The 14324-nt window shown below is 35.8% G+C and overlaps 3 protein-coding genes across 4 annotated transcripts; 2 read left to right on the top strand and 1 right to left on the bottom strand.

Annotated features, from left to right (window-relative positions):
* Positions 1-3622: 3622 nt before the first annotated feature.
* On the top strand, positions 3623-5989 carry LOC108807720 (zinc-finger homeodomain protein 4). Of its 2 annotated transcripts, none has more exons than XM_018579981.2 (2): positions 3623-4260; positions 4748-5989. In XM_018579981.2, the coding sequence occupies exon 2, from the start codon at positions 4825-4827 to the stop codon at positions 5737-5739; it is 915 nt and encodes a 304-aa protein (XP_018435483.1). In that variant the 5' UTR covers positions 3623-4260; positions 4748-4824; the 3' UTR covers positions 5740-5989. The 2 variants fall into 2 exon arrangements, with proteins under 2 accessions (XP_018435483.1, XP_018435472.1); XM_018579970.2 differs by having other exon boundaries at positions 3625-4260; positions 4738-5989.
* A 2437-nt stretch (positions 5990-8426) lies between these two features.
* On the bottom strand, positions 8427-10560 carry LOC108862950 (aldehyde oxidase GLOX). Its single transcript, XM_018637228.2, has one exon. It carries the CDS (start codon positions 10308-10310, stop codon positions 8628-8630), a length of 1683 nt encoding a protein of 560 aa, XP_018492730.1. The 5' UTR covers positions 10311-10560; the 3' UTR covers positions 8427-8627.
* Positions 10561-12063: 1503 nt separating this feature from the next.
* Positions 12064-14147, top strand: LOC108855518 (probable pectate lyase 3). Its single transcript, XM_018629368.2, has 3 exons — positions 12064-12436; positions 12528-13212; positions 13465-14147. Exons 1-3 carry the CDS (start codon positions 12228-12230, stop codon positions 13945-13947), a joined length of 1377 nt encoding a protein of 458 aa, XP_018484870.1. The 5' UTR covers positions 12064-12227; the 3' UTR covers positions 13948-14147.
* Positions 14148-14324: the final 177 nt, after the last annotated feature.

Here is a 14324-nt window from a genome sequence, read left to right as displayed (position 1 = left end):
GAACTTACAAAAATTGATGCATTTTGATCAAGGCATATAAGAAAAACGAAGAGACTGTATTATAAAAAAGAACAAAACTTGGTTTCATCCCCTGAACTCTCAAAAGAACATGTAGTAAGTACATACAATGTTGAATTTATGTTTTATACTGGTTTCATATGCAAAGTGCAAACCATAACTCGCATAAGGCCATAACCATGAAGTAACTAATGCATGAGATTATGAAATCTAACAATCATAAATTACGAGGTATAATGAATACCTTTTCAATCTAATAAAATATAGCAAATGATGTCGTTTATCATATTTAAAAGAAAAAAAATTCCTAACCAACTCTAAAATGAACTCATCATTATCTTATTTGTCAATGTGATTGTCACTTGGATCTTTAATTTGATTAGCTAACATAACATAAAATGATTGAAGTCGTGATTATACATAAGATCATATAAAGAAAGTTGGCATCTTAAAAGAAGTTATTATTAATTAAGGGTACAAGCTTTGGTTGGCCAACAATTGATGGTTCCATCTAGAAAAAGACATGAACCGGTTGCCTTTGCAGTTTGCACGCTTGTCACTCCAAAGAGATTTAAAGTTTTTAATATGAACATTAACGTTACTAGACTACGAGAGTCGAGAGTATCAATCATGTATAGTTTTATTTTTGGTATGAATTTAAGATTATGATTGTATAGTTTAGCCCACAACTTCAAAAAAAAAAACTTTTTTAAAAAAACTACAAAAGGCTTTGGATCCTACTTTAGTAAATTGTTAATTTATTTCCACTACCAGCTAATTAATAGTATAAGTTTCATGTACGAATTAATCAAGTCGATTACTTCAATTAATATAATGAAGAAGATGATATCCCTTTATGGAGACAAGATGAGCATAGGTATGCAAAGGATTTTTCATCAAAAAAGACGTGGCTGCATATGAGACAGGAACAGCCAGTCTGTGAGTGGAATAAGGGAGTGTGGTTTCCTCAATCCACTCCTAAATATTCATTTATGTTATGGGTGGCTGCCAAAGGAAGATTGCAAACTTGTGACAGAATGCAGAAATGGAATGGTTCAATAAATGCAGAGTGTGTGTTATGTCAAGAAGAGAGGGAGACTTGTGAGCACTTATTCTTTAAATGCAGATATTCAGGCAGAGTATGGAAGGAGCTGATTGGTGGTATTATGAAGGAAGATTTCACTTTGGAATGGAATAGTATTCTAGCTTTGATTTCACAATCAAGATCTAGATTCAAACCCACAGAGCTCTTCCTAATTCGATATACATTTCAAGTGCTAATACATAGTATCTGGCGGGAGAGAAATTCTCGAAGACATAACGAGCAGCCAAGAGAAGAAGAGGTGCTGATAAAATGTGTGGACAAACTGATTCGTTTGAAGCTTTTATCAGTAAAGGGTAAGGGGCACATGTATCTAGATGAGGGCTTATGCATATGGTTTGGCTCAAGAGTTTCATAGCTGGGTTTGAAGAGTGGAGTATGTTTCTATCAGGCTAAGGAAGGGTTAATAGATTGGAAATGTTTTGATCTCAAGGGATGGAACAAGAGCTTGAGAGAACAGTTTGGATTTCTAGTTTTGAAGACAGGAAAAGTGAAAGAGGAGTAGACTTTGTCTATAATATAGTCCCCTATCTATGAGATTTTTACTCTTTTTCCCCATTAGAGTTTTGTCCCAATAGAGTTTTCTCTAATGTGGGTTTTAATGAGGAGAATCTCATGGCATTTCCAAACTTGACTTGTGTCACATGGTCAAGTTTGAGGGGGTATTGAAGGTTAGAATAGTTGGTTTTGAGGAGTTTATCTTAGCAAGTTGAGAAAGAGTTGTCTTCTTTTTTGTTTGTTTTTGTTCTTTTTAGTAGTTTCAAATTTGATGCACTTGATGTAAAGAAGTTTTGATTGAATAAAATTTTACATTCATTCAAAAAAAAAAAAAAAGTGACGAAAACATATGTAAATTGTTATTAAATATATTTTTTTATCAATAATATTTGAAATAAATAAAATTATTTATAAAATCAATAAGTTTGTAATTAATTTTCAATTAAAAATAAATATAATTTGTATTTTTTTTTGTCAAAAATATAATTTGTATTAAAAATGTAAAATGACACTTTTTGTGTAACAAGAAAAATATCAGAATACTACTTATTATAAAACATAGAGAATATAAAATAGATACAAATGTAGTATATAAACACATAAATAAATGCCACAAAAAAAACACAAATAAATCAGTATATAGTAAGTGAGTCTTAAAAAGAATATTAAGATTATCTTAGTACTAGATTTACGAATTATCAGCAGTCTTTTTAAGGAAGAAATTTGTGTACCTAGGCCTAAAATATACTCCATCGTATTTTTTGTTTCTTTTAATAAATATCGATACATATAAAACTTAAAGATACAAATATTAAAGTGTCACAATATAAAAGGGAACGAGTAAATACGAACATCTTGAAAATTGTGAACAACTTTGGACCATCGACCTAATGTCATTTATTCATGTGGACCCTTTTTATTTTGTTACATGCGTAAATACATAAAATTTTGGAAAAGGAAATAATTATATCGAAACGAATTTATTAACCTAATTGTAAATGCTCTAAATTATCCCAAGTTTTGGGTTCAGCCTATATACTCCGGACCGAATTATTGTCAACTCAAACGCCTATATATGAAAATATGAGTTTAAACATTAGGTACCGAGATTTACAAAATAAAATTTTAGAAAACTCTAATAACAATTTACAGAATTTATTATAAGAAAAGAGAACAAAAAAACCAAAATATTAAATATTCTATATGTTTCAAAATACATGAAGTTTTAGGCTAATGAAGAACTATTAAATGATTACTAAAATACTAGGCTAAATATTGGTTCATTAAACGAATGTAATTTCGAACTGATGTGGCTAAGCCATTACATGATTACTACTGCTAAGAAGTATGCCTGAAATCTTAAGCAAGATTCTGCATTTTACCACGACTTCCTATTTCCATGCAAACGAACGCTTAACTTTCGATATTTATTGATTAAACATGTTTTTAATAAATATTTTTGACAAAAAATAATAAATACTTTTTGTAACTTTTTAATAAATAATTCTTATATTACCTATTATCATTGTTATTGATAATTAAACACATGTCGACTACTAATTCTGAGTTCTATATTGTATTATGGATATTTTTTTGTATTATGGATTTATAACCACTATTCAGGAAACATTTAACAATAAATACGCGAAATATTGTAGGGCCATATAATTAATAGTAACTTCTGGTTAATTATATACTTCACATGCATGACATGACAAACTCATCTATTGAAATTAACGAAGATTGAAATGACGAAACAAGTAGCTACAAAGGTTTTGAATTTGATACTATCAGGCTTATTATCATTTTCTTTTTTTTTCTTTGTACTAACGAAACAAGTAACTACAGAGGTTTCCAATATATATAACATACACAAGCACATTTTATTTTACATGTTGCTTACTAGTTTATATCTTTTCTTTTTGTTTTTTGTAAACAGCTTTGTAAATCCATGAAAGTTAACTTATTTGATTTATTATTACTATTATGCTTCTCTCACAGCTTCAGTCCTCTCCCCACCACTCTGACACATTTTATCTCTCTAAGAATGGTGTAAATTTGATGTCTGATAGTGCAAGCAAAGCAATCACTCAAGACTTCCAATTTTCTTCGTTTCTCCCCTTCTCTGGACAATATTTGTTTTAGAGTATTTGAATTCTTTTTTTTTGAAATAAAGAGTATTTGAATTCTTCATCCTACATAAACTATAGTTAGGTTATATACTATAGCTTATGAACGATTTTCAAATACCCCATGATTGAACTATATTTTATAGTGTAACTAGTAAAAAATAGTAGCAAAACTGCCATAACTAAATTCTATAAAGACGAATGGAGAGAGCGAAATAGTTTGAAAATATTTATTTTTGTATTTGCACAAAAATATAGTTTGTTTTCTCTTTCTCTCTTGCTTTATTAGTCTTGAGGCTTTTACTATTAATACCGTAAGTCTTCTTAGTTTAAGACATTGTCTTCACATCCAAAACCAAAATAAAATATTTGTCTCTTCTCTTCCTTTAAAGTCTTTCATTACAAGACCCCAAACATCTAATCTTTCCTTGGCTGGTGCTGACTATATCTTTAACAATGTTCTGACCTTTTGAAGCATATTAAGATCAAAGTCTACTGCTTTCAGTTCTGTAGGTATGTGTTCTTCTTCACTTCATTCTGTTTTCTTTCATAGCCACTCTTTAACTTTTCTCCTCCTCTCTATTTAACTTCTCATCAAATTTTGAGGAGGAAAGGAGATTGATAATCAAAGAACAGTTCCTTTATATATGACCCTTTTCTTGTTTGAAAAATTTGACCACTATAAATGGCACTTGCATTGAAGCAGAAGACTTGTTTTGAAGTGCGTTTTCAGCTTTTTATCGAGCAGGCTTGCAATAAGAGTTCTTATCTTCCCTTTTCGGGACATTTTTCCGATTTGTCCTTTAATTTGGGTTTTTCTAAACTATGTGTTATTTTTCAGTAAAATCATTTTAAAATAGTTTCCGTGAGTTATTTCTACAAAAGTGGTCACTTTCCAAGAAAAATCATTAAGATTTAAATCAAAGAAGTATCCACCTTTGATAGTTTATATTCATTTTGTGGTCTTGGTAACTAATTAATCTTCTTCAGTTTTCTATAGCTTACTCCTTCGCTAGCCTCTCTATCCCCAAACCAAGAAACATTTTGCAACACTTCTGTACAAGAGTTGATAAGAAAATGAATATTGCAAGTCAAGAAGATCATGATATGCCTATCCCATTAAACACTACATATGTTGGTGGTGGTGGTCATGGTCATATGATCCATCATCCTCATGATCATCATGCTGCTGATTCTGCTCCTCCAACTCACAAAAACATTACTACTACTCAACCACCGCAAAGGCCGTTACATGCGAATGGTCATGGCAACAATAATGATGATGATCATCAAGATCCATACCATGTTGGTTACCACGCAATCATCAAGAAACCTATGATAAAGTACAAGGAGTGTCTCAAGAACCATGCAGCAGCAATGGGAGGCAATGCTACTGATGGGTGTGGAGAGTTTATGCCAAGTGGTGAAGTTGGCTCCATTGAAGCTCTCACTTGCTCAGTTTGCAATTGCCACAGAAATTTCCATAGAAAAGAAGTTGAAGGTGAAACCCCGGCCACCGCCATTTCCTCTTACCACCAACCGCCTCCACCGCGAAAACTCATGGTCAACCACCACAATATCAGATCAGCCATGCCTCACCAAATGATCATGCCGATAGGAGTTTCTAACTATCGGTACATGCATAACTTGGAATCCGATGACTTCATGGAACAAGAAGGCGTAACCCCCGCATCTAGACCACCACCTTACAACCAGAAGAAGAGGTTTAGGACGAAGTTCACACCAGAACAGAAAGAGAAGATGCTGAGTTTTGCTGAGAGGGTTGGGTGGAAGATACAAAGGCAAGAAGATAGCGTTGTTCAGAGATTTTGTGAAGAGATTGGAGTGAAGAGAAGAGTCCTTAAGGTTTGGATGCACAACAACAAGCTCCATTTCTCCAATAAGAACACTAGCAACAACATTAACCTCGACAACGATAAGATCAACAACGTTAACAATGTTGATCTATCCGGTAATAACGACATGATTTAGTATTAAGTACGTTATTTTTATGATTTGATTATGAGAATTCATCTTTATGTTAGCTATTAGGGTTTGAATAATATTTTCTAGTTGGTGTGGTTATATTTATATTATGTAAACTCGTTTTGCTATTTGACTATGGATTATACTTGTCGTATATCTTTTCTAGTCTGGTTAATGTAGTGTCTATTTTCCTTTGGAAGTTATATATATGTTGACTTCTTGTAATAAATGTATGGTCAGTTGTATTTGTGGTCTTCTTCTTCTTCTTTTGGATATGTAAGAAAATCTACCTTGGTTATATCATTTTGAATCATTAGAGCATCATTATTGTTGAGATAGATAATCTCAGCGAATATATAAGATCAATATTTACTCTATAGCTTAGCTATTTAATTTGAGTATAAGTGATAAAATAAATTGAATCTAAAAGAAAGTGATAAATGTAAAAAACTTCTCAATTTTACTTGTCTCTCTAGCAAGAATAGCTAGGTTCTTATCAATTTTCGCTCTCTTTTCTATTTTTTTATATTTGTAATGTGTATATAATGTTTTGTGAAACCATTGATGTGTACTCGCGAGTTGTAAGTCAGGTCCTCCTGTGCGGTGCGTGACTATAAGGTTGAGTAAATATGCTGTTGGTTTGTCACAAGCAATCACATTTATTAACCTCTTATCTAGGGGTGGGCGTTCGGGTACCCATTCGGGTTCGGTTCGGATTTTTCGGATTTCGGTTCTATTTTGTAACATCTTCGAAGTCCCATTCTAGTAAATCTACAAGTACGGTTCGAGTTCGGATATAACACATCGGTTTTGGTTTGGTTCGGATAATATCCTAAGTAACCATATACCATTCGGATTCGGGTTATATCAAATCGGTTCGGATATATTCTAAATAAAATCTAAAATTTAATAGCAAAACATAAAAAAAAAATTATTTATATATAATAGAGTATTTAAAACATTAATTTAAATGATAGATACTTATTGTTAGATATCATGTTGAAATAAATATGAAATTGAATATTTAAAGTACATATTTATGTTTTAAATATTTTTAATGTATACTAATTTGGACATTGGGATCGGTTATTCGGATATTTTTGGGTTTTCGGGTTTTTCGGGTTATCCATTCAGGTTCGGTTAATAACACTTCGGGTTCGGGTATGTTTTGTAACACCCTACAAGATCCATTCGGATATTTTTAACATTTCGGATTCGGTTCGGTTCGGGTTTTTCGGTTCGGGTTTGGTTCGGATTTCGGGTTACGGGTTTTATGCCCAGCCCTACTCTTATCTATATATACTACTTATGTTTAATAATTAATTATTTCCACGTTTTAGGTATGTTATAAATTAATTAGTACTATACTTCAGTAATGTGCCATTGAATAAAATTAAAGAATTTGTCGTTAAGATGTTTACTTTTTTTTTGACTTACTTATTTGTTATGTCACATGATTCAATTTCCTTTGGTTTCTGTTTTAATTTTTCCTTCTTTTTTTTATCAACAAATCCTTTGGTTTCTGTATAGAATACTAGTTTTCATGCCTTGCATGTGTTATTGTTAAATGCATTCATTAAACTCATTCATTTGTCCTTTTCAACGATTTTTGTGAGAATGCAATTTTTTCTTTTGCCAAAATGAAAATTCGACTTTTTCAGGTTTGAGTTTAGAGTTTTTTATTTTTTAGCCATATTTTGTAGAAACCGTTGAAGTTTGGGATTATCAGTTCATAATTTTGTATCCGTTGATAACACAAATCTTAACACCCGAAGATGGAGAATTCTCAACACAGGAAGCAAGAGTATTATGCTAAATTCTTGTTATCGATATATGATAGACAAGAATCGTGATACCTATAGTGCAATCAATCGTATTGAAAACAATAATGATCACTTTACGATCTTAAGAACCATATATAGTTCACTCATTTTTTTAACGTCTTAAGTGATTTTGATATTTAGTAACCAACTCATCGTGCCAAAAGAAAGGACAAATTTTGTAGGATGGAGTGTCGTCGCTATTACATTTATTGGGAGTAAATAAATAAGAAAAATATGGTATTCTGAGCCCTATTTATTATGTTTTGTGAATGAAACTCCATTAATGTAGTTGTAAATAAAGGTCCCCTCTTCTTCCTACTCTAAGTTTTGTCAATCTGATCACATTATTTGTTGGTTTTAGCCGTGAAAACAAGATCGTACGAGTTGGTTTTGGGATCATGTACCATCATTGGTTGCGCTGTATATATCAGTTAGTATTCTTCTGCTTTTCAAGAACTGCTAATGGTGCAAGTGCCAATGTTTGCTTCCCAAACCAAGCTTAGGTTCTATTGAGATTTATCAAATAAATTTTATTTTCCAGTGTATTCTTACCTGAATCGAACGACCATATCCCTTGGTTGGGACATTTTTTTCCTTGGATGGATACACACAAGAAATTATCAATGTTGCACATGACGGTCTCACAATTTAAACTTTCAAAAGGAGGCTAAGAAGCTTTAAGATAGTTTGAAAAGTTTTGGTGTAAAAATCTAGAGATAGAACTTTGGTATCTTTATATTCGTGAATCAATGAAGCGATCCATCTAGTCGCAAGATGCATTACATGGCTCGAACTGTACTGTAATGAGTGTAAGCAGAAGCATATGACTTGATAGGCTGATACCAAAATAGTGGAGATGAAGCAAGTAAATAAAGTTTAATAATTTTAAGAATATCATAATCTCTTAATATATATTGTTTCATTAGTCTTAACAAAATCTCTTAGTTTCCATTATTAACTCTTACTTTCACCAAAACAAAATGTTTTAGAACATTTTTCAAAAAAAAAAAAAAATGAATCTGTAAAAACAAAGAGTCAAGCGCAAAGTCCACGGTAAAAAGAAGAATAGCTTTAAAGTTTAACCCAAACAGCCTCACTCGGAATTCCACGGTGAACCACGAACATCATGTAATACCCAGGCGGCGCCACGTAGGAGTTAGTTGGTCCATCCACGTCAGCTTTGTACGCGAAAGCAGATAACTGACCGACGCGCCTCACGCGCAAGACCAGCATCCTCTGGTTCATCGCCGTCGAGTGCGTGCTGAACGGCGGAGCTACGAGCCGCACCGACACTCCTCCGTCGAACATTCCAAACGCCGGAATCACGAAAGTAACCGAAAACAGCTTCCCGTAAACCATATCGCCGGCGAGCTCCACCGTGAGAACGGACGGCCTCACCCGCGCGTACTGCGGATCGAGGTAACGCGGGAGATAGGCCTCGAGACTGAGCTCCGTCGGATACGGCCTCGCCGTGAAATTGTAACTCCGGTGAGGATTGCTTCCTCCGATCAAGACTCTGCCGTCGGAGAGGAGGAGAGACGCGGAATGGTACATTCTAGGGATTCGAGTTGGCGCGAGAATTTCAAATCTCCGGGTCGGGTCGGGTTCGTTAGGCAAGTATAGAATCGGGTTGAGAGCAGCGTTCGTAGCGTCTTCCCAACCAGCGGTTCCGTTCGCCGCGCCGTTAATGATCAAAACGTCACCGTTCGGTAACAACAGCATATCAGGCATGACACGTGGCGACGGCATCTGCTCCATGACCCATTTCGGATTCGGGTCGGTCACTCTCAGCCTCCCGCACGTGCGAGACGCCCCGACGAAGATTTTAGGGATCGTCCTCGCCGACTTTAGAAACGCTCCGGGAGGAGCACCGCCGCAGACCAGAACTTCCGCCGATACCTTCGATCGGTTATTTTCTCCGGTGAGAAAGAGAGGGAGGAGCACGGAGGAGCCGGTGCTGGGGTAGTTCCGTTTGTCGCCGCCGGGAATCTCCGGAAACTCCTTGACGATTCGGTGGTTTACGAAGTCGAACAGGATCGATCTCCGGTTGGCGAAGATGAAGAGGTTTCCGTCGGGGAGAAGATGAAGAAACGGGTAGAGATTGTTCTCCTCGTTAGGATCTCTCGTCTCCGCCAAGAATCTGAGGTAGAAAACAGACTTTCCGGGATTCTTGGGGTAAAACTCGTAGGTGAAGGCTCTTCTTCCGCCGACGACGATGATCCGGCCGTCGGGGAGAATCTGATTGGTGGAATACCACCGGCGAGAGGAGAGATACGCTCTGTTCTCAACCCAATCGCAAGAAACGCTTTCGCAAGGAGTGAATATCCGTACCGCTCGTTCGCCGACGCCGTAACCGCCGGTTTGGATCAAGGAGCCCGAGGCGTTCAAGGAGCCGGAGGAGCACCACGTGTCGGATTGGAGGGTGAGTGGACGAAATGTGTTCGAAGCGACGTCGTATAGGAGAGAATGAGCGGAGCAGTCGAAAACGGTGGCGTTTCGGCATGTTTGAGAAGGGAGGGAGAGGTTCGAATGGCCGTAGTCCGTACGGTCAAAGATGACGACTTTGTTGTTGTGGAGGAGTTGCATGTGCATGGCAGAGATGCCTATACTCGGCTGCAGGAGATCCCACCTCCCGCCGGTGAGAATCGCTAACGGCGAACGTGGGAGTAACAAATCCGACGTGGAACAGATGAAGAAGAAGAAGAGAGACAAGATGACTGCGTATAGGTTCTTCTTGAATCTTTCTTCTTTCATATTTCGTCTTCTTCTTTTTTCAGCTCTGAATCTTCTTTCACCGGTGAACGAGATTTAACAGTTAAAGCTTTTTTGGGTAAGTATTGTCTTTCTTGAAATGGTTAGGAAAAGAAACATTTATGGTGCTTTTTCTTTGTTGGTGAAACGTATAATCACTGGCTCGCATTGCTACTGTGTAGTATGTACATAATGACCTGTAGATTTATTATCATAAGTGCCAAGAAATGATTTATTGCTTTTGAAATGTAAAACTAAGTTGGTGAATCTGGATCTGTATAAATTGATCACGGACCATCTGCACAGAGATAAACAGTATGGCGTTTTATCAACTTGCTGTGTGAAAAATTTATGAGATTTGAGTTTGCATTTCTTGTTCTGTTGGGGGAACCGAGTGTCCCGCCATTAATAAACTTCTGACTGCAAGGTACAATTATAGTTACTTGGACGTCAAGAACAAGGGTTCCCATCTATCTTATTAAAACAGAAACATTCTGTTGGACCTAACATTTATTTTGTAAGTTTTTAAATTAAATACACATCTATACTTTATAGTTAAATCTATCTTATTAAAACAGAAACATTCTGTTGGACCTAACATTTATTTTGTAAGTTTTTAAATTAAATACACATCTATACTTTATAGTTAAACCTACATTAAATCACTAATGTTCCTTTCTTTATACTACTATCCATGTTTCCAAACAATATACTTATTTCTTTATACTACTATCAATGTTTCCAAACAATATATTTTTATACTACTATCAATGTTTCCAAACAATACAATAATTAATCTTAGTTATTTTATATCTATCATTTTCTCTTTAAAATTTTGTAGAAACGTTATAATTTCATAAATTGCAAAATAATGAACTTTAAACTTTGGATTATAAGACTACAAAATATGAAACTATTTCAATTTAAATCCAATTAGATTACATATCGGTCATCCATCAGTTCAATCGGTTAGTCTCGGGTTTTAGTGATTTTCTTTAATATGAATATTTTAAAAACCTAAATTGAATTGTCAGATCTCCGGATTAACTGGTATAATCACAATCGGGTTGAATTTAAAAACACTGATTTAAATGCAAAAATATTTTAAATACACACTCTTTAAAAATTACCAAAATATTTGTTAAGTTATTAGTGAAATTTTTCATCGTAAAATATTCCGCGCTTCCAAAGCGCGGGTCAAAATCTAGTTGATACTTATTTGGGCCGACGTATACTCTGTAGACTGTATGCACCAGCTAATTCGACCCATTGGGCTTTTGCGTCTGTACTCTTCACAACAGTGCGTTAAAACTTACGTTAGAAAGTGTTTTCATTTTTTATTTATTTTTTGAAATGGATTTCAAAGAAAAGTGTTTTTATTACCGGATCAAATCACAAGATTAGACTGTTAAAGTGTTAATGTGTATCTCATGTAACTCTTATTTCTAGTAAGAGCGTGTAGTCCAGTTATGAAGATGCTATTATCTTTCCCATTATTGTTTTTAATAGTTTGGATTCCTGTATTGATACAGAAGACTTGTCTAATGTACGGGTGGTAAAACCAAAAATAGGAACTCCGATTTTGAAGGTGCTATTAATTTATCCATCACACTAAAAATAATATTAGGAAACACAAAAACTACTGAAAATATTCCACAAAAGAAGGACAAGGCATGCAAAAAGATTTAAATCAATGGTTGAGTAATCTCTGTTTATTATTAATCCTCCATTGACCTCCCTCTATCTCTCCAGTTTCTTGCTATTTAAGCAACCGGTGATTCAACATCCAATCTTAACCCGGCAGCCCGATCTGAAAACCACAAACTCCTCTTGTGGTTTTCACCGGGAAAATATATATCATCGGCTTGTGATATATACCGGGAAAATAAATATCATCGTCTTTTAGCATCATATTTGCAAATGGCAGCAAAGTTTTTGAATATCGGCGGCTACATTGTCGTCTTCTTCTTGTCATCATTAGCGACATTAGCCCCACAGGCTCGAGCCAATATTGCCGACTTCGACGACTACTGGATGCAGCGTCAAAGCGATGCTTTGAAACAAACTTTGGCCTCTTTTAATCCGAATCCACTTAACGTCACCAACCACTTTAACTACCATGTCGCTTTGTGAGTGTTTTTTTTTTGTCATTGTTACGCAAACGTTAACCTAACGTCTTTAACAAGTAACCTAATAAAACAATGTGGCTCTTCTCAACAGAGCATTAGAGACCACGGAATCAATCAACGGCACAAGAAGATCGCTTTTACAGGCGAGACGTGGTCGTAAAATGCAAAACAGAGGAAAATGCGTAGCTCATAACCCGATAGACAAATGCTGGAGATGCGACCGTGACTGGGAGAAAAACCGTAAGAAACTAGCGGTTTGTGCCCTCGGATTCGGCAGGAGAACCAGCGGAGGAAAAGACGGACCGATCTACGTGGTCACCGACGCGTCAGACGACGATCTTATCAACCCCAAGCCAGGAACGTTAAGACACGCGGTGACACGAGACGGACCGCTTTGGATCATCTTCGCAAGAAACATGGTCTTGAACCTGAAACAAGAACTGATGGTGACGAGCGATAAAACGATCGATGGACGTGGAGCTAGGGTTTACATCATGGGAGGTGCTGGATTAACGCTGCAGTTTGTGAACAATGTGATCATACACAATATCTATATCAAGCACATTGTTCCGGGCATCGGTGGTTTGATCAGAGACTCTGAGCAACATATAGGGCTAAGGACAAGAAGTGATGGTGATGGAATCAATTTGTTTGGAGCAACGAATGTTTGGATCGATCATGTCTCGATGGCGAGATGTTCTGATGGTATGATTGATGCGATTTTTGGCTCCACTGCAATCACTGTCTCCAACAGCCACTTCACTGATCACCAAGAGGTAAAAATAAAAATTTCTTACAAACATTTAAAAAAAAAAGTTTCTTACAAACTTTGCATAGGCAATGATTTATATCTTTTTGTTTGTGATTGTATTTACATTTATTTCTGGATACAACCGGATGAAACATTAGGTTTGACCCTACACATTTTAAAGATGTTTATAGTCCTCCAAATTGTAGTTTAGTGTATTTGTTCTTTTTTCAGAATAATATTTTAAGCTCTTATTTGAATTTGGTTTGTGAGAAAACAGGTGATGCTTTTTGGGGCCAATAACAAACACGTGATCGACAAGAAGATGCAGATAACAGTTGCATTCAACCACTTTGGTAAGAGACTGGAACAGAGAATGCCTAGGGTCAGATTCGGAACGATCCATGTGGTGAACAATGACTACACACATTGGGAAATGTATGCAATAGGTGGAAACATGAACCCTACAATCATTAGCCATGGCAACCGTTTCATTGCTCCTCCTAACGAACGAGCCAAACAGATCACAAAGAGAGAGTACACGCATTACGCGGATTGGAAGCTTTGGAATTGGCAATCAGAAGGAGATTACTTCTTGAACGGAGCTTACTTTGTGCAATCAGGAAAACCTAATGCGTGGAGCCCTAAACCGAAAAACCCTATCCCAAACAAGTTTGCGATCCGACCTAAACCGGGAACGATGGTCCGTGAACTCGCCATGGACGCAGGAGTACTGGGATGCAAACGGGGTCAAGCCTGCTGAGCGAAATTACCATTTTGTTGCCTTCCAACAAACAATGCTTGTGCTCTTTGTATTTGCTTGTTGTCCAAGAAAAGAATGTGAGAAATAGAGGGAAAAAGCAAATGAAAGTGGTTTTCTATATGATCGGGGTTTTGTAATATTATTATTCTTGTCAGGATTCAGTTTCCTTTAAATAAAATTTTCCCCAAATATTTTCACTATCTCTTGTCTTATATCTTGAGTTTGCACCGTGCATTAGGTTTCTGTTGGTGTTCATGAAAAAATTACAACGAAATGAATTATGAAGCTATAGTTTAGGTCTATATTGGTTTAGGTAAGGTTACTGGTTGTTTAGATAACGGCGATTTTCCAGGAACTGTGTGACGTTGATGGATTAC

Source organism: Raphanus sativus, chromosome 1 (genome assembly GCF_000801105.2).
Source record: "Raphanus sativus cultivar WK10039 chromosome 1, ASM80110v3, whole genome shotgun sequence".
Classification (NCBI taxonomy): Eukaryota; Viridiplantae; Streptophyta; class Magnoliopsida; order Brassicales; family Brassicaceae; genus Raphanus; species Raphanus sativus.
The sequence above is the reverse complement of the archived record's forward strand: the minus strand, read 5'-3'. Positions and strand labels throughout refer to the sequence as shown.